General features: G+C 35.8%; 1 protein-coding gene across 1 annotated transcript in view; it reads right to left on the reverse strand.

Annotated features, from left to right (window-relative positions):
• The window catches only part of RSRC1 (arginine and serine rich coiled-coil 1), a 394,875-nt gene that overhangs the window by 153,521 nt on the left and 215,028 nt on the right, over positions 1-26,326 (reverse strand). Inside the window, exon 7 of the mRNA XM_046659843.1 lies at positions 3,732-3,783. Coding sequence (XP_046515799.1) covers positions 3,732-3,783 — 52 coding nt within the window. The remainder of the gene's footprint in view (positions 1-3,731; positions 3,784-26,326) is intronic.

Here is a 26,326-nt window from a genome sequence, read left to right on the forward strand (position 1 = left end):
ACTCTTCAACATTGGTCTTAGCAGCATATTTTCAAGTACCATGTCTGACCAGGCAAGGGAAACAAAAGAAAAAATAGACAAATGGGACTACATCAAACTAAAAAGCTTCTGCACAGCAAAGGAAACCATCAACAAAACAAAAAGACAAACTAACAATTGGGAGAAGATATTTGCAAACCATATATCAGATAAGGGGTTAATATCCAAAATATACAAAGAACTTACACATCTCAACAATGAAAAAAACTAACAACCCAATTAAAAAGTGGGCAAAAGATCTGAACAGACATTTCTCCAAAGAGGATATACAGCTGGCCAACAGGCACATGAAAGGATGTTCGAATCATTAACTATCAGGGAAATGCAAATCAAAACTACAATGACATATCACCTCACTCTCGTCAGAATGTCTATAATTAACAAGACAGGAAACAACAAATGTTGGAGAGAATGTGGAGAGAAGGGAACCCTCGTACACTGCTGGTGGGAGTGCAAACTGGGGCAGTCACTATGGAAAGCAGTATGGAGATTCCACAAAAATTTAAGTAGAGCTACCATATGATTCAGCTATTCCACTGCTGGGTATTTATCCAAAGAAACATGAGTACGTAAAGATATGTGCCCCCCTATGTTCATTGCAGCATTATTCACAACAGCTAAGACTAGGAAGCAACCTAAGTGCTGATCAAAGGACAAACGGATAAAGAAGATGTGGTGTATATACACAACGGACTACTACTTAGCCATAAGAAATGAAATCGGCCATTTTTGATGCAGGGATGGACCTTGAGGGTTATTATGCTAAGCGAAATAAGTCAGAGGGAGAAAGTCAAATGCCATATGAACCCACTCATAAACAGAAGATAAAAACAGAAACAAACAATCACATAGAGACAGAGATTGGATCGGTGGTCACCAGAAGGGAAGGGGGGAGGGAGGAGGCGAAAGGGGTGATTAGGCACAGGTGTGGTGATGGGTTGTTATTAGTCTCTGGGTTGTGAACATGATGTAATCTACACAGGAATCGAAATATAATGATGTACACCTGAAATTAATGTAATGCTATAAACCACTGTTACCGCAATAAAAAAAGGAGACTATGTAAATGTGAAGACTTTGCATAGCAAAGTATAAAAATGTAACAGTTCAGTGCATACAAAATATGATCATTAATAAATACAATAAAATCTCTGACTTCAAATTCATGTTTGGTATAAAACACATGACACCCTACAGCTACATTTTGCTTAATGTTATTTTACTCATACATATTTCTTTCAAAACCATACCTCTGATAATAGTTGCCAAATGTTTTAAATATATTTTAATTCCAAACCAATAACATTATTAACACTCACTAAAAAATCAATAACAATGCAATGGTTCTATATACAACTTTCTTCTGGGACCCACAGTTAGAGTAAAATACTAAGTCTAATCAGCAGGATTTCTATATATGAACCCTATCTACCAGATTATAGTTACTATAAGGCTGAAATAAATCCTATCTCAAGAATCTAGCACATAGCCTTAAGACTTTCTCTGTATGCAATTTTAAGGCCCCAAAGTCAAGGGTGTTTTCCCTGGGAACTCAAGTAAACTCCAGAAGGGCGCTAGCAGACCTTCCCAGCCAGCTGTGGAAACCTGAGGACTAGCCTAGACTTAAGGACCGACTGAGCTCCAGTTCTTGTTATTCCTCCCTTCTTCATTTGGCTTATTTGTTTATTTCTAATAATACAACGGACACCTTGAATTCATCACTGAAACAGAGAACTAGAACCTTAACAATAAGTTCTGTATTTCTCATGTGCTCCTCCCCTATTCAACCCTCTGCTTCCCCTCTCCAAGGCACAGTTATGATTAAAAGCAGTACTGGATATTTTTCAAAGGGGTATAACATGTTGTCACATTATAAAGCAATATACTCATGGAACTGGCATCAAAAAGCTAAGTCTGGTAAAAATGGTTACTTAACAAGCAGCAATGAAAAGTGGCAAAGCCCTTTTGTAAAAGAATTTAGTAAAAATGTACAAAAAGGAGTTCTAAATATTAATACCCTGTAATCTCATAAACTCATTTCCATAGTAATCAATCCCAAGAAAATAATCTAAAATATGGAAAACACAATTTGTAACAGGGTGTGTGTGCATTGCAGTATTATTGATAAAATGGAAAAGTTGGAGAAAACATAAATTATTAAATAAATAATGCTATGTCTAGCTCCAGTCTATCCTTTGCTTATTCAGGCCAATATAAGTTTTTTAATTTGAAAATCATCATAGTATTTTGAATCTCTCAAATTCACAGAACCTCGCTCTTTATCCTTAATAAAATGTAGAATGGTAAATTAAAAAATTAGTAGTGAGAGCTGGGATAGTATAAGCAAGTTATACACTGTGAGGTTTGGACTGTCAGACCTGTTTCATAATATGCTTCAAAGTCATCAGCAGATTAAATACACTGTATAAACCTATGATGAAATTCTGTGTAGCTGTCTTAATGGAAACAAATATTTTCTGGACTAAGCATCACAAATATTTTCCTTTAAAAGAAGAGTTGTCAACACTCAAATTATAAACTGGAAATATTTTTTTCAAAGTAAAATGCCACTAAAGAATGAATGTATATTATGCAGACGATAGAGAATCATATTAACTAGTTTTATCCTATACTATATTTATTTGAGAGTCAAAATATGAAAAACTCGAAGGCAAGCAAAATGTTAATAAATCATCTTTTCCACAGAATTAAAGATAAAATGAGTAAGATTAGTACATAAAATATAAGTGACTTTTAAAGTAATATGGAGAGGTATAGAGACATACAGTCAAAATATGTATCAATTTTTATCCCTACATGGCAAATCACTTCTATGAGCAGCTTATGAAGCTAGTATATCATTTATACTGCTATTCCCAAACTTTAGACTGCGGACAGTTTGGGTGAGAATGCAAGGAGCTAATGCACAAAATCCTTGAATCAATATGCACATACATATTTTCTCAATCAATGAATACTAAAATAAGTTACATACATTTTTGAAGAGTACATGAAGATTTAGAGTAAAATACCAGTAATTAGAAAAGAGAACATGGATCTTCTATATTTTTAAAAAGGTAAAGTATTTAATGTCTACATGAATCTGGGAATTATATCTAAAATCACAGTCCTAGTATTACTGTACCATTGAGAAATAAAACATAGGGTATTTTAAGATTAGATGGTGTCTAGAACAAACAGTCCAACGAGTTAGTCCAATGTAACTGGACGAATCATGAAATGACATTTATCTCGTCTCCTTTAGAACAATGAAAATCTTGATTTAAAACACACCTCATACAAAAATTAAATCAAAATAGATTACAGTTTTAAATATAAAATGTGAAAATACAAAACTTCTAGGAGAAAATCTTCACAATGTTGAGTTAGGCAGAGAATTCTTAAACATGCCACCAAAAACAGTCTATAAAAGACAAAAAAAACCGGACTTCATCAAAATTAAAACCAAAAGTGAAGTGAATTTTATAAAAAAAAAAGGTAAAGAATGAACTTTTAGCATTATACTGCAGCAATAAATATTTCAGGTAAAATATGGCCATACATATAATCCAGAGCTCATAGATTTGTGAGGATATATGAAAATAGGTGTTTTTCTCTTTGACCCATCTGTGAGCATGCTAGGATTTATTTCATACTTTCTCATTTAAATAAAGTTAATTATCAACACTTACCAGCAGCTTCAAGAACCAGCTGTAGTCTGGCTTTGGCCTGTTCAGCTGGTGGCTGAAAATCAACCATAAAAGACATTTACAGGTCAGTTTTATATAGACGGAGCTTTAAATTAATGCATTGTTATGTGAGTATCAGAAAATTCAGAGACTTTTATCACAATCAGCATTAATATCCATCCACATCTTAACAAAACTCCACCACAGCAGCTCTACCTATCTACTCTCTCAACTCAGTAACTGCATCACACTTTTCATTAATATGATGCAAGAATGAAGGTCTTTCATTTTTTTACTGGCAAAGAGTTTGTCCACTAGCCAACACAGCACTAAATGACAATGGCTTCAATAACTTGCAAGTTAATAATGGGGCAAAACCCCCACAGTTAAAAACACACTCTCAGGTTCTGTTACTTCTTTGTGTACGGAAACATGTGGAGTAACCATTAGAATTTAAATGGCAACTTGAAGTCCAACATCTCAGGCAAGTCATATCCCAAAGCCAAATATCTTCTGCTTTCCTAACTGTCCGTGAAAGGAGCAATTGTGATGAAGATGTATTCCCATGTGAGTTACAGTTACACGCTTACAATTCCTACCAACTGTCCTAAAATTGTTCTCCTAACAAACCTTGATTCAATACAGTTGAGAATGTTGAAACTAAACTACTTTCCTACCAGTGACCTATCCTGAGATTCTTGGATAATGTGTTGATGGTATCAAAACTATAACATGGATTGTATGAAGATTATGATCTTAGGAAAGACTTGTTAAAAACTGTTTTTAAAACTTAAGACTTGAGTGACGTCAGAATCACGGCAGAGTGAACTTGCCTGGGACTCTCTCCCCTCCAACATAAAAGAAAAAGGGACATCCATACTCTAACAGAGGACACTCTAACATAATACAAAAACATCGGAGAGACACACAGTCACATGACGGAAGGCAGAGAGGCTAGAGCCCCCCTTGGAGGAGCCGGAACCAGGTAAGAGAGAACTTCGCTCCCTCCCCTAAAGACTGATTCCAACTCGAGAGGATCTGTGAGGGAAGGAAAGGGGGTGGGGACACTCGTTTGGGGGATCACCAAGGACTCCCAAGGGCTCTTGTAGCCTAGAGGGAAGCCCTCTAATGGGGCCAAAGCTTTCGTGGGGTGTGAACTCATCAAGCCAAAACCCCAGGAGAGCAGATAGTAAGAGCTGATCGATAAAGCCCAGAATGAACGCAGGAGAAAGCACCCCTCACCCCATTGGCTCCCCCCACTGCTCCAGTGCCTGGGATCTCAGCTGAAGGTGATCTCAGAATATACGGCCCTCGACCCCCACCCAGTGGTGATAGGCAGTAACTGCAACCAAATAATATCAGAATGAGAAAGACAGGACCTTCCAATGTCAGACACTACATCAAATCTCCAGACCAGAGAGAAAATGACAAGCACCCAGAATTCAGTCCTGAGGACACAGAAATATGTAATCTAAATGACAATGAGTTCAAAATAACCATCATCAAAAAACTCAAACAGGTAAAAGAGAAAGTAGAGAAACAATTCAACGACTTCAGGAGCTATTTCATAAAAGAGCTTGAAACTATAAAGAAGAATCAACTAGAAATAGAGCTGAAAGGCACAATGGAAGAGATAAAACAAAATACGGATTCCCTAAATGCTCAAGTGGACATCATAGAGGAGTGTATCAGCATAATCGAAGATAGACATGTTGTAATGCTTCAGACAGAGGAGGAGAGAGAACTAAGAGTAAAAAGAAATGAAGAAAGCCTCTGAAAAATATCCGACTCAATGAGGAAATGCAACATAAGAATTATAGGTATTCCAGAAGGTGAAGAGAAGAATAGAGCAGAAAGCGTGTTCAAAGAAATAATAGCAGAGAACTTCCCAAATATAGGGAAAGAGAGGGAAATATGTGTGGAAGAGGCTTCCAGATCTCCTAGATTTGTCAATGTAAAAAAACCTACTGCGAGGCATATAGTAGTAAAACTGGCAAAAATGAATGACAAAGAAAGAATACTAAGGGCAGTAAGGCAGAAGAAAATAAGCTACAAAGGAACCCCTATCAGGATTTCAGCAGATTTCTCTGCAGAAACCTTACAAGCTAGGAGAGAATGGAACAACATATTCAAATCTTTAAAAGACAAGAATCTTCAGCCAAGAATACTCTACCCAGCAAAAATAACCTTCAGATGAGGGAGAAATTAAATCTTTCCCAGACAAACAAAAGTTAAGGGACTTCAAAGCCATGAGGCACCCTCCCCCTCCAGAAGAAATCCTCAAGAAGGTCCTCATACCTGAAAAAAGGAAAAAAGGGAGAAAGGCATCACAAAACACAGAGTAACGAGATAAATAGGTAGACAGAATCAGAATAGGATAGAAACTATTCAACTATAGCATTAGGCTAAAGGGAAGGAAAACACCAAAAACAAAGACAATCTTGTCACTTTAACCACAAACTCACAACACAACTTGGAATAATACATGAGAAAAACAATGTAGCAGGGGAGGAGGAAAGGGACTGAATTGGCTTGGACTAAGGAAATAAGAGGCCATCAGAAAATGGACTATCTTATACATGAGATTCTGAATACAAACCTCAGGGTAACCACTAAATAAAAAAGCAGAACAGAGACACAAAAAATAAATAAGGAAAAAACAAAGGAATACACCATAAAAAACTACATAATTCAATGGCTAGACCAAAGCACACAGGACAAGAAACAAAGGAAATGCAGGAAAACTGGAAAACGAGTGATAAAATGACAGCATTAAGTCCTCATACATCAATAATCACACTAAATATAAATGGATTGAATTCTCCAATAAAAAGAGAGTGGCGAGATGGATGAAAGAACAAGACACAACAATTTGTTGCCTCCAGAAAACACATCTCAGCTCTAAAGATAAACACAGGCTCAGAGTGAAGGGATGGATGATGATATCGAAGCTAATGGCAAAGTAAACATCAAGATAAGGCAGGTAAAGAGAGAAAAAGAGGGGCAGTATATAATGATGAAAAGGACACTCCAACAAGAAGAAATAATGCTTATAAATATCTATGCACCCAACACAGGAGCACCAAAGTTCGTAAAGCAACTATTAACAAACCTAAAAGAAGATATTAAAAATAACACAATAACAGTAGGGTACCTCAACACTCCAATCACATCAATGGACACATCATCCACACAGAAAATCAACAAGGAAACAGTGGAATTAAATGAAAAGCGAAACCAGTTGGACTTAATAGACATATATAGAACACTCCATCCAAATACAGCAGAATACACATTCTTCTCAAGTGCTCACAGAATGTTTTCAAGGATAGACCACATGTTGGAAAACAAGGCAAGCCTCTATAAATTTAAAAAAATTGAAATAATAACAAGCATCTTTTCTCACCATAATGCTATAAAGCTAGAAATGAATAACAAGAAAAAAGCTGAGAAAGGGACAAAAATATGGAGACTAAACAACATGCTATTGAACAAGCAATGGATCACTGAAGAAATTAAAGGAGAAATAAAAAATATCTGGAGACAAATGAAAATGATAACATACCATACCAACTCATGTGGGATGCAGCAAAAGCTGTCTTAATAGGGAAATTCATGACAATACAGGCACACCTTAACAAACAAGAAAAATCCCAAATAAGCAATCTCAAATGACACCTAACTGAATTAGAAAAAGAAGAACAAACAAAGCCGAAAGTCAGCAGAAGGAGGGAAATAATAAAAATCAACAGAAATAAATGCTATTGAAACAAAAAAGGCAGTAGAAAGGATCAGTGAAACAAAGAGCTGGTTCTTTGAGAAGACATATAAAATTGACAAACCCCTAGCCAGACTTACAAAGGAAAAAAGAGAGAAAGCTCAGATAAACAAAATCAGAAATGGAAGAAGAGAAATAACAACAGACTCCACAGAAATACAACGGATTCTAAGAGAATATTATGAAAAACTATATGCCAACAAAATGGATAATCTAGAAGAAATGGATCAATTCTTAGATTCTTACAAACTCCCAAAGCGGAATCAAGAAGAAACAGACAATCTGAATAGACAAATCACAAGGAAAGAGATTGAAACAGCAATCAAAAGCAACCCAAAGAATAAAACCCCAGGACCAGACGGCTTTCCTGGGGAATTCTACCAAATTTTCAGAGAGGATTTCATACCTATCCTTCTCAAGCTATTCCAAAAACTTAGGGAAGATGGAACACTTCCTAACACGTTCTATGAGGTCAACATCACTCTGATCCCAAAGCCTGACAAGGACAGCACAAAAAAGGAAAACTATAGGCCAATATCGTTGATGAACATAGACGCAAAAGTCCTCAACAAAATTTTGGCAACCCGAATCCAGCAATACAAAAAAGGATCATACATCACGATCAAGTGGCATTCATACCAGGGACACAAGGATGGTTGAACATCTGCGAATAAATCAATGCGACACACCACATCAACAAACTGAGGAATAAAAACCACATATCTCTCGATAGATGCAGAGAAAGCATTTGACAAGATCCAACAGCCACTTATGATAAAAACTCTTAACAAAATGGTCATAGAGGGAAATTACCTCAACATTGTAAAGGCCATATATGACAAATCCACAGCCAACATCATACTCAATGGGCAAAAACTGAACGCCATCCCCCTGAGAACAGGAACAAGACAAAGATACCCATTATCACCACTCTTATTCAACATAGTACTGGAGGTTTTCGCCAGAGCAATTAGGCAAGAGAAAGGAATAAAAGGAATCCAAATAGGGAGTAAAGAAGTGAAATTCTTGCTGTCTACAGACACCATGATCTTATAGAAAACCCCAAAAAATCCACTGGAAAACTAATAGAAATAATTGACAACTACCGTAAAGTTGCAGGGTACAGAACCAACTTACAAAAATCAGCTGCTTTTCTATACTCCAATAATGAACTTAGAGAAAGAGAACTCAAGAATACAATTACATTTGCAATCGCAACTAAAAGTACCTAGAAATAAACTTAACCAAGGAGGTGAAGGACTTATACAACGAAAACTATAAGACATTACTGAAAGAAATTGATAATGAGATAAAGAGATGGAAAGAGATTCCTTGCTCATGGATTGGAAGAATAAACATAGTTAAAATGTCCATCCTACCCAAAGCAATCTACAGATTCAATGCAATCACAATCAGAACCCCAATGACATTCTTCACAGAAATAGAGCAAAGAATCCTAAAATCCATATGGGGCAACCAAAGATCCCAAATTGCTAAAGCCATCCTTAGAAAAAAGAACAAAGCTGGGGAATCACAATCACTAACTTCAAAATGTACTACAAAGCCATAGTGATCAAAATGGCATGGTACTGGTACAAAAGCACGCACACAGATCAATGGAACAGAACTGACAGCTCAGAGATAAAACCACACATCTATGGATAGCTAATCTTCAACAAAGGTGCCAAGAACATACAATGGGGAAAGAAGAGTCTCTTCAATAAATGGTGTTGGGAAAACTGGACAGCCACATGCAAAAGAATGAGGGTAGACCACTATCTCACACCATAAACAAAAATAAACTCAAAATGGATCAAAGACTTGAAGATACGTCCTAAAACCATAAAATTCCTGGAAGATAATATAGGTAGTACACTATTTGACATCGAACTAAAGAGGATCTTTTCAAATACCATGTCCTCTCAGACAAGGGAAACAAAAGAAAAAATAAACAAGTGGGAGTTCATCAGACTAAAGAGCTTCTGCAAGGCAAAAGAAACAAGAATCAAAACAAAGAGACAGCCCACCAACTGGGAGAAAACATTTGCAGATCATATATCTGACAAGGGGTTACTCTCCATAATATATAAGGAACTCACACAACTGAACAATAAAAAAGCAAACAACCCGATCAAAAAATGGGCAGAGGAGATGAACAGACATTTTTCCAAAGAAGATATACAGATGGCCAATAAACACATGAAAAGATATTCAACATCATTAATCATCAGGGAAATGCAAATCAAAACTACACTAAGATATCATCTTATGCCTGTTAAAATGGCTATAATCACTAAGACTAAAAATAACAAATGTTGGAGAGGGTGTGGAGAGAAGGGAACCCTCATACACTGCAGGTGGAAATGCAAACTGGTGCAGCCACTATGGAAAACAGTATGGAGATTCCTCAAAAAACTACAAATAGAACTACCATATGAGCCAGCCATCCCACTACTGGGTATCTACCCAAACAACTTGAAATCAACAATCCAAAGTAGCATATGCACCCCTATGTTCATTGCAGCACTATTCACAATAGCTAAGACATGGAAGCAACTGAAGTGCCCATTGACTGATGATTGGATAAAGAAAATGTGGAAAAAAAAATATATACATATATACACACACACACACAATAGACTACTACACAGCCAGAAAAAAAGACAAATTCATTCCATTTGCAATAACATGGAAGGACCTGGAAGGAATTATGCTTAGTGAAATAAGCCAGACTGAGAAAGACAAATACCAGATGATTCCACTCATAGGTGGAATATGAACAAACACATGGACAAAGACAACAGTTCAGTGGTTACCAGGGGAAGGGGGGTCGGGGGTGGGCACAGCGGGTGAAGGGGAGCAGTATGTGGTGACAGTCAAGAAATAATGTACAACTGAAATCTTACATTCATGTAAAGTATTTTGAACTCAATTAAAAAAAACCTTAAGACTTTACTTCATAATACATTTATAAAGATGTCAGCAAGTGACTAACCTCATGTTTATATATACCATCATTTGAGTATTAATGTTTTATAAGATATATTTGAATATTTTGCTATTTGTGGAAAAAAGAGTTTGAATGAAAAGAATTAAATAATTGGGTATAGAAAGAAGATGTGCTCAGAAAAGTTTACGAGTTTGGATGGTGCTTCTGAACAAACTGCAGACCAGGATGGGAGCGCGGCAGACGAGACAGCAGGGAAGACAGGCGAGGAACACAGGCAACAGATCGCAGCTAAGGAACTACGGCCCAAACCAGCAGCCTGGTTTTCTAAATAAGTTTTACTGGAACGTAGCGATGCCCATTTGTTTATACATTGTCTATGGTTGCTTTTGTGCTCAACTCAACAATAGCAGAGTCAATTATTTGTGGCAGAAAACTTACGGCAAGCAAAGCCTAAAATATTTACTCTCTGGATCCCTAAGGAAAGTTTGCTGACCCCGCCCTAGAAGACGGAGAGACTGGGAAGAGTCTGAAACAGTGGGATGAGGAGATGAGATCTGCACTTTGATACGTCATTCTAACAACACGCGTTAGGACGTTGAGGACGAACTGAAAGGAATGTGACTAGAGGCTAGGAACTCAGTTAGGGAGCAATTAAAGAAGTCCAGGTGAGAGAGGATGAGGGCCTGAGGGCAGCAGTGGCAGTAAGCTTGGGCAGGAAGAACTAGACCTGAAATGTTTAATTGGTGACATGAAAGGACTGACAGGGTATGGGAGAAGGAAGAGCTGAGAAACAAAAGAGTACTTTATGTTATGTGTTTGTAGATAAAAAACGTACGTAAATGTGCTTTATAAAGTATTGAAAATACGTGACATCAAATTAAACTATCACAGCAAAATATCAATAGAAGAATGCGACATCTACTGAATATAATCTCTCTAACAGTTATAAACTAAACTGGTATAGGGGCCAAGCGGTTAATACAAACATTCATGACGATAAAAGGCAAATGGCACTTGACACCAGAATCAGAGAGCACAGTGAGTGTGGAGAACTGTGGGGGACAGGGCCTCGCTGGAGGGCGCAGCTGATACTCAGCCCCGACTCACTGCTGGGATGCAGAAATGCATGTCCAGGGTTACGAAATTTCTTGATTTTTCATGAGACTTTAAGACAGAGTGTTCTAGTAAGCAGTGTCCTCCGATAGAAAAATGTTAGACACTTTATTGGTTAAGATATTTCATGGGGAAATTTTACGTATTTCATAAGGAAAAATTATTTTAACAATTAAGAAATGTTAAAGACACAGAAAAACATACAGAATGATGAGTACCCATATCCAATAAAATATTAACAATACTGTTAAAGTCTCCTACCCCACAAAATGCCCCTCGATAGTTTCCTTTCTCCCTCATTTATAACCACCACCTTGAAAATATAGTGATTACCATTCCTAAGGAAAGATTCTTGATAGTTGATGTTTATGATAAAAACACCTGTTAAGACATATTTATATTTTCATTAATCCCTCTAACATTCTACAACATAAAATACATATTTCAAAGATAAAACCAGGGAATAAGAGCAGTTTAGTAACTTGCCTCTAGTGGTAAGTGATGGACTGAAATTAAGACCTTCTAACTTCAAATCTCAGGATCCTTCTAACTAAATCACTAGGATATTTATGGAGTCAAAGCAATTAATTTCATACATATAAAAGCATAAGGATAGGTTCTTAATTCTGTTCAAAATAAAAATCTGTCCAAAATAATACATGTCTCCCAGTAAATGAAATATGATTCCACTCTAAATACATCTGCCTATACAAATTTAACTTGCTAAAGTTTATTTGTGAAATATAGGTATCAACTCCAACTATGGGGATAAACATACTGTTAGATTCACCAGACTTTTAAAGTAATCTGTATTTTATAAACATTTTTACTCAAAATATTTAAGATTCATTTCTCAAGTATTTTTCTTGGATAGTGTTTGCAGATGAGAATGTTCTCTCCTTTTTTCCCAGGGTGCAAATATCTTTCTTTTACCTTGACTGGTGAGTAATTTGAATGGGCCTGAGATTCTTGGTTGCAGTCTTTTTCTGTCAGTCACCTGCCCCTCAAATCCTTTCCAAAGGCTTCCCTACACTGTCTGAGCCTTGAGTTTGTCCCAAAAGAGAGAAAGCATCACAAGAGTCCTCTTGGCTGAAACCCTCCAGGTCCCACCTGCCTATTTCATCAGTAGCTGTTTAGTTCAGATATTGTACCATAATTTTAACTCATTTAAAGAAAACTGTATTTCTTCTAGAAATTCTTATCATATAGGGCTTAAAATTTCTAAATTAATAGAGGTCTGCTGGTGAGGGGAGGGGGGGTTGGTAGTCTTCCTACTGTCATGGATTCTCCAGAACTGCTCTGCTCCCTTCCCGCCCTTTGGCAGCCAAATATACCTACTTAATTCCATTTGTAAGCTCTAGTTTTAGAGAAGAGTATCCACTTTTTTTTTTTTTTAAGAAGAAACAAAAGCTCCTAAGATAAAACCAAAAGATAGGTCAATCTCCTCATGGCTTGTAGACGAGCTCATCCTCGATGTCTAGACTTTTTCCTTAGACTTTGGATTTACTCTTATTGAGGCCAATCCCATGAGTTCCTTATATAGACTGCACGTTTAGATTCTCAACATACTGCCAAAGTCAACGTTCAAAACCAGCACCATCCTTTAAGCCACGCCTATATAAAAAAAAGAGAAGCCTACCTTTATATAAGTCAGTTTACACACTAAACTATTTAACCTATTTACCTACCATTCTCACTTCCATTCATATTCAGCTCCCTGAACCCCTAGCAATGACTCTGGAAATTCTGGAAGTTGATGAAGCTATAGCCATTCCAACCGCCAACAATAGTTTTGGGGTGGTTAAGCACACGGAAGTAGAAAGTCTGAAAGAAAGACTGTGGCTGAGCTAAATGAGAACTCAAACTGAGAAAAAAATTAGACTTTGCGAAATTAGCAACACTTGGCAAAATCAAAATTAGGGTTAGATTATATGGTTTTCAGCAGTTACTCTCAATTTCATATGATCATATGCTCTTTTTATACAAAACAACATACAGAGAGGATTCTGGGAAGATGGTGGAGTAGGAAACACCAGGAATCTTTCTTTCCACCTAGACAATAATTACACTGGCAGAATCTGTCCGATGTAACTCTTTTAGAACTCTGGATTCTGTTGAAGACTGGACACTAAATTGCAGTTAATTTTGGTCACTTTCAATTATTAGCATGGTAGCAGCTACCCATCCCCTACCCTCAGCCATGTGGCAGGCAACTGTGCACCTGTTCCCGAAGCAGCTTGCACATAGCACAACTGTTGGTGAAGATGCAGAGAAGCTGTAACTTGTGCACTGTCGGTGGGAATTAAAATGGTACAGTTACTGTGGAAAACAGTACGGCAGGTCCTCAAAAAATTAAAAAGCAGAATTACCATATGATCCAGCAATTCTGCGTCTAAGTACATACCCAAAAGAACTGAACGTATGGTCTCAAAGATGTATCTGTACATATTTGTTCATAGAGGCATTATTCACAATAGCTAAGATGTGGAAGCAACCCAAGTGTCCATCGATAGATGAATAGATAAGCAAAAGGTGGCATATGCATGTAATGGAATATTATTGAACCTTAAAAAGGAAGGAAATTCTGCAATATGCTACAACATGGATGAACCTTGAGGACACTGTGCTAAGTAAAATAAGCCAGTCACAAAAAGGCAAATACCTTATTATTCTACTTATATAAGATTTTAGAGTGGTCAATATCACAAAGACAAAATGTATAATGGTGATTGCCAGGGGAGATGGAAATGGGAAGTCATTGTTTAATGGGTACAGAGTTTCAGTTCTACAAGATAGAAAGAGTGATGGGGATGGATGGTGGTGATGGTTACACAACAATGTAAATGTATTTAAAACCACTGAACGGTACACTTAAAAATGGTTAGGATGGTAAATTTTATGTTAAGGGTGTTTTACTACAATAAAAACAAAATTATATATATATATATATATATATAGTAACTTTTACCCTACTTATAACCAGGTTTTTGAAACCTCCTATTTGAAGAGAATGTACACATGAAATACTTCAGATCTTGTAGACAAACAGTGTCAGAGTCCTATTAGGCCCTCACAGAGTCTAGTCTTTAGATTCAATTGTTCAAAATTCATTACTTGCATTTGTTCAAAAATTTATGGACCACCTCTTATGTATAAGGTACCATGTTACAAGTTGAGAATAAAAAGATAGATAGATATAGTTTCTCATTTCAAGGATCCTACAGTATAATGAGTGAGATAATATATATAATAATTTAAAGAAACAACTATTTACTAAATGTCTACATTACGTCAAGTGTGTATTGCTATCTTTTCTTAAAAATTTTCCAAAGAGCTTCATTGAAGTATAATGAAACTACAGTAAACTGCACACGTTTAAAGTGCACAGATTGATAGGCTTTGACAAATGCATACAGCCATGAAGGCACCATTACAGTTAAGATAATAAGCATATCCATTACTCCAAAATCTTTCACGTCCCTCTTTCTTCTTCCATGCCCCTCTGCCTTCACTCCACTTCCCAGTCCCCAGTCAACCACTGATCTGCTTTCTATCACTAGACATTACTTTGAATTTTCCAGTATTTTACACAGATGGAATCATATGATTTGTACACTTTTTTGTCTGTACTCATGCCTTTTTACTGCCGGGTAGTATTCCATTGTAAGGATACACTATGATTTCTTTATGCAGTCACCTGTCGACAAACATTCAAATTATTTCCAGGTTTTGGCTATTATAAAAATAATATAGACTATAAACATTCAGGTACAACTCTTTGTATATACATATGTTTTCATATCTCTCAGGTAAATACCTAGAGTTGGAATAACTGAATCACAAGGTAAATATATGTTTAACTTTTTAGGAAATTACCAAACTGTTTCCAAAGTGGTTCTACATTCTCCCCAGCAGTGCATGAGAGTTCCAGTTGCTCCATATCCTAGTCATGACTTTTTAATGTGTAGTCAGTCTTTTTAATTTTAAGATTCTAATTGGTATCTAATTGTGGTTTTGATCGACATTCCACTAATGATTAATGGTGTGGAGTATCTTTTCATGGGCTTATTTATTATCCATATATCTTCCTTGGTAAAATGGATGCTCAAATCTTTTGCCAAAATTTTTATTGGATTGTTTTATTATTGAGTTTTCAGAGTTTTTAAGTATAATGAAAGTAATTTTTCACATATGAGGTTTTCAAATTATACACGCACAGAGAATCCTATTTATTTATTTATTTATTTATTTTCTGAATAAATTGCCCCCATTGAATGGCTTGTTTTTTCACTGTCTTAAAAGTTTCTTTTGAATAGCAGAATTTCTTAATTTTATTGAAGCCCAATTTATCAATTTCTTCTTTTATGAATCATGCTTTTGGTGTTCTATCTAAGAAATCTTTACCTAACCCCAATCCACAAAGATCTGTTTTATGTTTATACCTGGAAGTTTTATAGTTTATATTTACATTTAATTCTATGAAATACATTTAATTTTTTATACAGTGCAACACATACAATGAAACCGCTCCTCCATTTTTTTGTTATATTGCTATCCAATTGTTCCAGCACCATTTGTGGAAAAGGCTGCTATTTTGCACTCAATTTCCTTTTCACCTTTGTAAAATTTGATGAGTCTATTTCTAGACTCTCTGTTTGGTTCCACCGATCTGTCAATCCTGATAGCAATATCACACTGTCCTGATTATTATAGTTTTACACTAACTCTTAAAATCAGGTAGAATGACTCCTCCAACTTTTCCTTCTTTTTCAAAGTAGTTTTGGCTCTTCTAGATGTTCTGTATTCCCAATTTGAGAATAAGCTTATCAATTTCAACCAAAAAAACCCGAAGGCCTGCTGGGATTTTGGATGGGATTGCATGGAATCTACATATCAATTTGGGGAGAAAGGACACCTTAACAATACTAGGTTTTACCTATATACCTGGTATATCTTTTTCCATCATTTTTACCTCTTAATCTTTAGAGGTAAAATGTGTTTTGAAATGTGATTTTTTTAATAGACAGCACATAGTTGGATCTTGCTTTTTTTATGCAATCTGAAAAACTTTGCCTTTTAATTGGGGGTGTTTAGACCAATTTACACTCAATGTAAATATTAGTTTACCACATTGCTATTTCTTTTCTACTTGTCCCAACTGTTCTTTATTCTTCTTTTATTCTTTTTCTGACTTCTCTTGAATTGAGCATTTTTATAAATCCATTTTATATTCTTTGTTGGTTTATTAGCTATAACTCTTTCACGGTTATTTTGGTTGCTGCTTTAGAGATTAGAGTACACATCTTTAACTTACGACCCTCCATCTTCATTATATCACTTCATATATACTATAAAAACCTTATGATAATATTCTCATTTCTCACCTCCCAGCTTTTTTATTGTTACTGTCATTGCTGTCCCACATGTTATAAACTCCACAATACATTGTGTTATTTGTGCTTTAAACAGTTATCTTTTAAGAGATATATTTATCCATGCAGTTATCATTTCCAGTACTCTCTATTCTTTTATGTCAATACAGTTTTCCATCCGGTATATTTTCCTGATGTTGAAAGGGCTTCCTTTGCCATTTCCTGTAGCACAGGTTGTTTGGTGATGAATTCTTTCCATTTTTGTGTCTTAAAAAAAAAACTTCATTTGGCCTTCATTTTTGAAAGATATTCTCCTAGGGTACCGGATTCTAGGTTTATAAGGTTTTTCTTCCATTAATTTAAAGCTGCTGCGTTCCTGCCGTGTAGCTGCATTGTTTCCAGTGAGAAATCTGCTTTGATGGTTACCTTTGTTCTTTCTTACATAATAAAAAGGAGTATTTATTTTCACTCTATTTGCTTTTAAGATTTTCTTCTCATAACTGGTTCTAAACAGTTTGATTACGATATGCCTTGGTGTAGTTTTCTTCATATTTCTTGTGCTTGGGGTTTGTTGACCTTCTTGGAACTGTTGGTTTATAGTTTTTATCAAATTTGAAAATATTTTGGTCATTATTATTTCAATTAGATTTTTCTATCATCCCCTTTCCTCATCTTTCCTTTCAGGATTCCAATTACATGTATATTGTATATTCAGCTGCCTAAAGTTGTACGACAGCCCACAAATGCTCTTTTTTTAGTCTTTCTCTCCAGTTTCATTTTTGATAGTTTCTTTTGCTATGTTTTTTTGTTCACTAACCCATATTCAGCAACATATCATCTCCATTAATCCCATCCAGTATATTTGTGTGTGTGTGTGTGTGTGTGTGTGTGAGAGAGAGAGGAAGCTTAGCCCTGAGCTAACATCTGTTGCCAATCCTCCTCTTTTTGCTTGAGGAAGACTGTCACTGAGCTAACATCGTGCCCATCTTCCCGTACTTTATGTGGGAAGCTGCCACCACATGGCTTGATGAGTGGTGTGTAGGTCTGTGCCCAGGATCCGAACCCATGAACCCAAGGCTACTGAAGGGGAGCGTGTGAACTTAATCACTACGCCACTGGGCCGACTCCTCATCCAGTGTATTTTTCATCTAGACATGTAGTTTTCATGTCTAGAATTTTGATTTTTTTAATAGTTTTCATGTCTCTGCTTAATATATCCAGTCTTTCTAGCAGTGCTCTAACCATATGCAATACAGTTGTAATAATTCTGTTAATGTCCTTGTCTACTAATTCTATTACTGTGTCAATTCTGGGTCACTTTCAACTGACTGATTTTTCTTTCTATTATAAACTCTATTTTCTTGGTTTTTTGGATGCATGGTAAGTTTAGATAGGATGTCAGGCATCATGAATTTTATTTTGTGTGCTGAATATGTTTGTATTCCTATAAAACAGTCAGGGCCTTTGCTCTGGGACACAGTTAAATCCCCTGGAAGCAGCTGGATCCTTACAGTTCCTGCTTTGTCAGCAGGACCAGAACAGCTTTAAGTCTGTAGGTAACTCTTCCTCACTGTTCAGACAAGACATTTTTTTAGTACTTGATCAGAAGCATCATGAATTATGAGGTTTTCTATACTGATTGTTGGGAACAGGCATTATTCCCAACTGTGTGAATGGCAGGCACAATTTCCTCTAATCATTTCAGATGGTTCTTTTCCAAGCCATGAATAGTTTCCTCACATGCATGTGCTGATGAGTAGTCTGCTGAATACTCAGAGAGGACCCTCCATGGATACTTCCCTTCCATGCATGTGCTGATGAGTAGTCTGCTGAATACTCAAAGAGGACCCTCCATGGATAGTTCCCCCCCATGCATGTGCTGATGAGTAGTCTGCTGAATACTCAGAGAGGACCCTCCATGGATAGTTCCCTCCCATGCATGTGCTGATGAGTAGTCTGCTGCATACTCAAAGAGGACCCTCCATGGATAGTTCCTCCCCCACGCATGTGCTGATGAGTAGTCTGCTGAATACTCAAAGAGGACCCTTTGCAGATCATCTGGAGCTCACTCCTGTCTGGTAACCTGCCCTGTGAACTCTAGAGGCTTAGGCCTCCCTGGTATCACAGCTCCATCTTCTCAACTCAAGGAGACCGCCAGGCTCTGCCTGGGTTCTCCCTCCATGTGGCATGAACTGGAAACTTTCTCCAGGCCTTAACCTGGAGCAATTGAAGGGCTCACCTCATTTTTCCCCATCTCTCAGGAATCACTGTCCTTCATGTTTGACATCCATTGTCCTGAAACTGTTTTTACAAGTAATTTGTCCAGTTTTTTAGTTGTTTCAGGTGGGCAGGTAAATCTGACCCCTGTCATTTCATCTTCAGTGGAACAGGAAGTCTATTATTTCTTTTAATACTGACAACAACCTTGTGAGGCAGTTAATTGCTTAAAGTCACATAGCCACGTTTCTAACGTATGTTAGTAAAGATGCATTATCTATACAGATAAAACTACAAGTTCCCTGTGTCTGGACAACTTCTACCTCCTTTCCCTGGCTAATTTATGTTGCTTCAAGGCTCAGCTCAAGAGGCATTACATCCTGAAAATTTCACCAGTTCCAGCTTATTTTCTCCCTACCTCCTTTCATGATGGTTCTCTGCTCCATGTTCCTGCAATGCCCTGGGCATACATCTATCAGCACATCTTCAGTATCGTTACCCACTTTGTTGTCTATCTTTCCTTCTTTGAAGGCTATCAGCTTCTTGAAGGCAACAAGTGTCTTACCTCTTTGTATCATTAGCACTTGGAATACTGTCTGGAAAACAGTCAATGCTCAATAAGCATATATTTGAAATAAACTTCCTTGTAAATTTAAAATCCTTGTAAGTATCACATATAAATTTTGAAGTATTAATTTCACTCTATTCTATCTGTTAAAAAGAATTTACCTAATTCAAATAGCCAGATGTTTGAGAGAATGCTAATAGTATTGGGAAAATTATAACAAACAGTAATAATGAACCATGTAATCTGCATTTAATTCAATTAATTTAACTTAATTTAATTTAATTAATAAGTCTTTTAGCTAACTTATTTGATAATGGAATGCCAGTTCTTAAAGTGATCACAAGAACTCCAAATATACATAAATGGTAACTTCTATGTGCCTTATCTTCCCCAGCCACCATGAGAGTCATTCCTGAGAGGGCGAGCATAAGCTACCTGAAAAAATTAAAATTTTTTGAAAAAATGTACTAGCTATTATTTATTGTATGCTTATAATGTTTCAGACCCTGTGCTAAACACTTTACATACGCCACATTTAACAAAATTCTCATAAAAATCCTGACAAGGCAGGCATTCTTAATGATATCTTTTAGATGAAGAATAAATCACCTCAAATCACAATGATAAGGTGGTGTAACTTGAATTTTAACCCAGATCACAAAATCTATGTTCTTAACAACACTATACTGCTTCACAGCTTGAGATCCATTTGTTTATTAACTTTTATGGGGGAAAGAAGATAAATCTAATCATTTTTAATTGCCAGAAAAGACTATAAAGTTAAAACTAAATTTTCTTTAGTCTTTTGTATGCTACCATTAATGATCTTAAAGGTTGTGAGTCCCACCTAAAAAGCTCATTTTAATCAAGCTTTTTCAGATGAATAACTTTAAAAATATTAAACATATTCACAGCAGAGCCACTGTGCCGTTTCCTTCAAAGGAACGAATCTCACTATGACAGAGACGCACACCAACAGCTTATCACATTTCTGGCTACATTTCACTTTAACAGTTACCATAATTCTCTCTCTTAGGATCAAGGTCTACGCTAGAAATATTACAAGTAGCTCAACAGTAGATTTATCTTGCCTCTAGAACTTAGCACCAACTTGGTTTAAATAAAAAACAGAAAAGAATTAAACCAACAGCACATCTTCCATTCTCAATAGCCAATTCATCTTAGAGCTTTAGCAAACATTTTCATGTTCTCTAAACAGCTAAGGGGTTTGCAAAAAAGTTATTTAATAGGTATTTTCTTTATTAAAAACCAGAAAAAGGTGCCATTTTATGGATCTATTTTATAGATGAGGAAGTTAAACTAAAGAGGTGAATCTGAACCTAAGGTTACAACATCCTTGAAGGTATCTTTAAGAAACTCATATTCATGAGCCATTACTATCATCTGCTAAATGATGCTGCTCATATGCTATGCAAATTCACGGCCACGCTTATTTGTTCATAAACTGTCTACGGCTGTAGGCGGCAAGGGTGAGTAGTTGTGGTAGAGACCGGATGACCCACAAAGCCTAAAATAGTTATCTGCCCTTTATAGAAAAGGCTGACCCCCAAGCTACACTACTATAGCCGCATCCTTTCTACTCACCTTTTTATCCTACATACAGCTACTAAAGGTACCTTCCAAACCAAGGTTCTAATTAAATAGCTGCTTTAAAAAAATACCACAAGTGATTCTCCGCTGCTTCTAGAGTTAAGCATAAACTTATCACTTTAATTTTCAATACCATCAATAATACCCCACACTTATTCTACTATCCTTATTTTTCAAACATTTTTGTATTCGTGTCCCACATTCCAGCCATGCCTGGCCTCTCACTCTTTCTCAGCCATGTCCTGTATTTTCTGCCCATTGCTTCCACTCACGCAGAACCCTCTTTCGGACATTCCTTTCCCCCAGTCACCCTTAGATGTAGAAACGCTGAAATGCCACCATCTTTGCTAGCCTCATCTGGTTGCATGGATCTAGTACGAACTATTAGAGCACTCCAAATCTTTGTAAAAATGCTACAGACTCCCTTTCCATGCTTTCAGAATGAGTGCTCTCTCCCTTCCTTGTTTCCTTCATTTCTGGCCCCAGCTATGGAGCACAGCCTCAATACCTAAACCACCTTTTAACAGAACTTAGGAAGAAGACATAGATTTGGGAAGGAAGGAGCTTTATATGAAAGCTAAGTAGATGAAGTAGAAATTCTCTCTCCTCTGTGGAACAAAGGTAGGCAAGGAGATAGGGGGAGAAGTTTGGCTATTTTAATGCAGGTTTAGCATAAACAAACAAAATGGAAGAAACAACAAACTCAAACCATCAATTATTTGTAATGGCTACACAGTTGTGCCACTGACTAGAAATGTTTACTTAACATTCCTCTGTCAGAAATTGAGACACTCTCCTCCCTTTTGTTTTCTTTTTTTGACAGCTGGAGCAAAAGATTCTTCCATAGAAGGAAAAAATTAGGGCTTTTTATATACATCAGTTATTTGTATGTTAGGCCTCCCAGAAATTCTAAAATAATTCCACGCAAAACAAGTTATTTTCAATAATACTTCTACACACGGCATTGAGGTTAAGGTAAAATTAGGCTCATGCTACCGTTGTTTATATTTTAAAAGGTGAAGCACAAATAATTTCAGTCCCCTAAATTTTTTCTGAATTGAAAGATTGTGGTGACATATCAGGATAAACATTCATATGGTTCCAAACTCTGTTTTAGTATCTTTTTCTTTTTTTAAAAACATCTTTATAGCCATTTACTTTTGCTATCACAATTTTAAGTATCAGCACATCTTTTAGTCCATAAATATTAACATTGTAGAATAATCTATGAGACATTATTTTAAAGAATTTCATAAATGTCTTTCCTGATCCTTTCAGGATATAGTTTGAAATGATACTTCCTACTTCTTAAATCCTCTGTAGCACCGCAACAGCTATTTCTGAGAAACTCTTCCCTGTGACTATTTTTCTTCCTGCTTGTTGACTTTGTCTCTTTCTGGTGGTATGGCCTCATGCCTGCTGGGAGGGAATGGCGCCCTCTGCAGAAGTGATCATCTGAAACAGTGTATCTGTTTCTCTTTGCTTCACAGACTCCGCATAAGTTTTTAACTTTCTTTACAAAACCTTTTCTGTTTTATGCCAACTTATAATTTCTATCTTTGAATATAGTTATCTCACTTTGCCTCTAAGAGGTCTCCACAAATTACTTCTTTGAAGCATCTTGCCACTAAAGGACAAGAGGTAAAAGTACTAGAAAGTTTTTTTTAACATTTCTTCTCCTCAAAAACATTAATAAATATCCAGTTGTCTAAACCACTGTGCACAAATGGACAATGATGCAGATAAACCTACAAAACATCAAATAAATATTTTATTTATTTAAGTTTCTATAAACATGTTGGGGAAAATAATTTATTTCATTTGAATGATTTACTAAAAGATTTTCTAGGTGGAATATTTGCATATGGGGTATGTTTTACATGTGCCAATTTTACATGGGCGAAAGAAAAAAAGGCCGAAGGCAAAAACTGGCCTGGCTGTCAGAAGAACTGTATTCTAATTGTGACTGTGTACACTCTAAGGGCTTTACTTTCCTCATCCTGCAAGCAAGCTCATCACAATGTTTCTGAAAAATGAAAAGTATGCCCCAAAGGAGAATGGTTACATGAATTATGGTCTGACCCCATGATGCAAGCAGCATATGAGTCCATTTTTCAAATGTTTTAAGGACATTAAATAACATGGGGAAATGCTAGACCTACATTTTTATAAGACTACAAAACAGTATATATAAATGATCTAGATTTGTAAAAAAAATTTTTTTTTAATTTAAAAATAAAATGCATTTCCTAGAAAGAACTAGAAAAATATATAGCAAGATGGTAACAATTTTTATTTTCTTCTCTACCCTTAATCCTACTTGTGTTTTCCAAGCAGGATTTCATTGGATGGACCAGGGAAAATGAATATTATGACAAAAGGAAAAATATTTAAAGATAAATAAACTAAAATTTTTGAAGACTATTAATTTTTTTTATAGTTCAGTATAAAGCATATGTCACACATTTTAGTATATTAAAGTTTGCTCTAAAAACTGTAAGACCTATTTAAGTTTTGCCTGTAATCTGACACTTGACACACATTCTTGCTACTACCATGAGGTTAAAGATATATTTTGCTAAGAAGTAAATTTTATAACAGATGCATACACTAGCCCTTTGCCTCAGGAGACCTGTGATCAATAATTGGCTTAAGTAATAAGTGAAAATGATGTAGATGGTCAAACACAGTTTTTTAAGTTGACATTAGTCTACTAACAAAACCACTTCACAATTCATCATAATTAATGATCTCTGCTTAAGGAAATCCCAAAACCACGGGTGTTTGTTAGGCATGATTAAAAAGTATTGGCAGAGCCTTGATTTCTAACGTGTGTTCTACTTTTCTTTTAGAATTCTAATGTAGAGCCCAAGTAATACACATATAAATGAAATGAACACATTGTTTCTTAGGGCTTTCATTTTAAAATAATCAGATCCCACTCTTTCTTGTTAGTCTCTTTCTGATCCTTCCTTGCTGACCTAAAAAATGAGGTAAATTAAGCCTTATATTTATTTGTGAAAAATGCCAGACTAATAAAATCCTATAACCAAAGGTACTGTTTTATACACTTTAAAAAATACCTATTATAAAAGGGGAACTAAACAATACATTACCATAACAACTCGAGTATAACCCCAACTCTTTACCACTTAACTAACCCTACTTTCTTTAAAAAAAAAAATTCGTAACTGTACCAGAATGGTAGCTAACTTTTCACATTCTTGAAAACAGTAATTTTATTCAAGACTTTGTTTTTTAAAGGAAGATTAGCCCTGAGCTAACATCTGCTGCCAATGGTCTTCTTTTTGCTGAGGAAGATTAGCCCTGAGCTAACATCTGTGCCCATCTTCCTCTACTTTATATGTGGGATGCCTGCCACAGCATGGCTTGATAAGCTGTGTGTAGGTCTGCACCTGGAATCTGAACCGGCGAACCCCGGGCCACTGAAGCAGAATGTGCGAACGTAACCACTGTGCCACCAGGCTGGCCCCTGTTAAAGACTGTTTTTGCATATATTTTGTTTTTTATTTGTATGAGGCCATGAAGAACAAAATACTCCAATAAGGAAAATTAATATACTTTAAATAAAACTTTAGGATAAAACCATATGAAATGCTGATACGCAATCATTTTTTAACTCAAAGTGGCAAATTCATTTGGTTGAACTTTGAATGAGACAGAATCCACACGGGGGCAGAGGTGGATTTTTTAGGGTTAGAAGCAACAGAAGAAATCAAAGGAAAAAGACTGACAGGTTTGACTGCCTAAATTGATTGAAAATATTCAATTTTATATAAAAAATATCCAGCAACACAGAACTAAAATAAAATGGCAACACAGCGACAGTAAAATTACTAGCAACAAATGTAATCAAGAGTTTTAGTTTCATTTCAAAACAGTTACTAAAAGTTAATAACAAAATCACTAATTGCTAAAACACAAGTGAAAGAAAGAGCCTAAGACAACTCACCCAGTGAAAAACAGCTAGTCAAACTCTCTCTTTAGATTTCTCTGGTAGAATTCTCTGTCATTATTATTAAAATGTGAAAATTAGAAAAATGTAAATGATAGCTAATGCTAGCCAATGATATGAAACTTTCCTACTTCACTAGCAGTCTTATAATTTGATACAACACTTATAGAAAGCAATTTGAAAAATGTGAAAGGAGCCCTAAATGTACTCATGCTCTTTGAGAAAATATTGCCAATTTTGGGTCCTAGAAGAAAATATTTAAAATATGAAAGAGCTATGATCATTCAGATTTTCAGATACATTTAAAAGTGAAGACCTGAAAAACCCTTAATCTCCAACAATAAAGAACAAGTTAGGTAAATCTACTTAATGAGAAATAGTATATCTATTAAAAACAATGAGAATGTTAAAAATCTAAAGTATGCAAAATTGCTTAACAACTAGAAAATGACAGAGTACTATATATTAAGAATATTTAAAATATTTATACCCTTTGACATAGGATTTTCATTTCAAGAATCTACCTTAAGTGATTATTTGACGTACAAAGATCTATGCACAAAGATGTTCATCACAGTGTTATCTATAAGAGCAAATTATTGACAAATGACTGAAAGCAATATATCAGTAAACTTCTAACAATAGGGGAATAACTGAATTAATTTCATTATATTGATATGCTGAAGTTTAAGGTAGCTATTAAAAATAATCAGAAAAATCTTAATGATATTGAAAATTATTCAAACTACAATGCTAAGCAGAAATGCAGGATACAAATTTAGATTATCCTTTGGAATTGATTTATGTGAAATACGTACTATATGAACACACAGAACAAAGATGTGAAGAAACCACCCCAAAATGTTACAAGGGTATGTTCTTACTTCCAGTAATGGCAGAAAGAGGAGGTAAGTGTAAATCTAGATGAAATGACTAAAACCTACCATTTTAGAACACTTGGAAATAGCCAAAGGCAGACAACAAGCTCAGAAGTATTTGCTGAGGTAAACTAC

This window comes from Equus quagga, chromosome 4 (assembly GCF_021613505.1).
Source record: "Equus quagga isolate Etosha38 chromosome 4, UCLA_HA_Equagga_1.0, whole genome shotgun sequence".
Taxonomy (NCBI): Eukaryota; Metazoa; Chordata; class Mammalia; order Perissodactyla; family Equidae; genus Equus; species Equus quagga.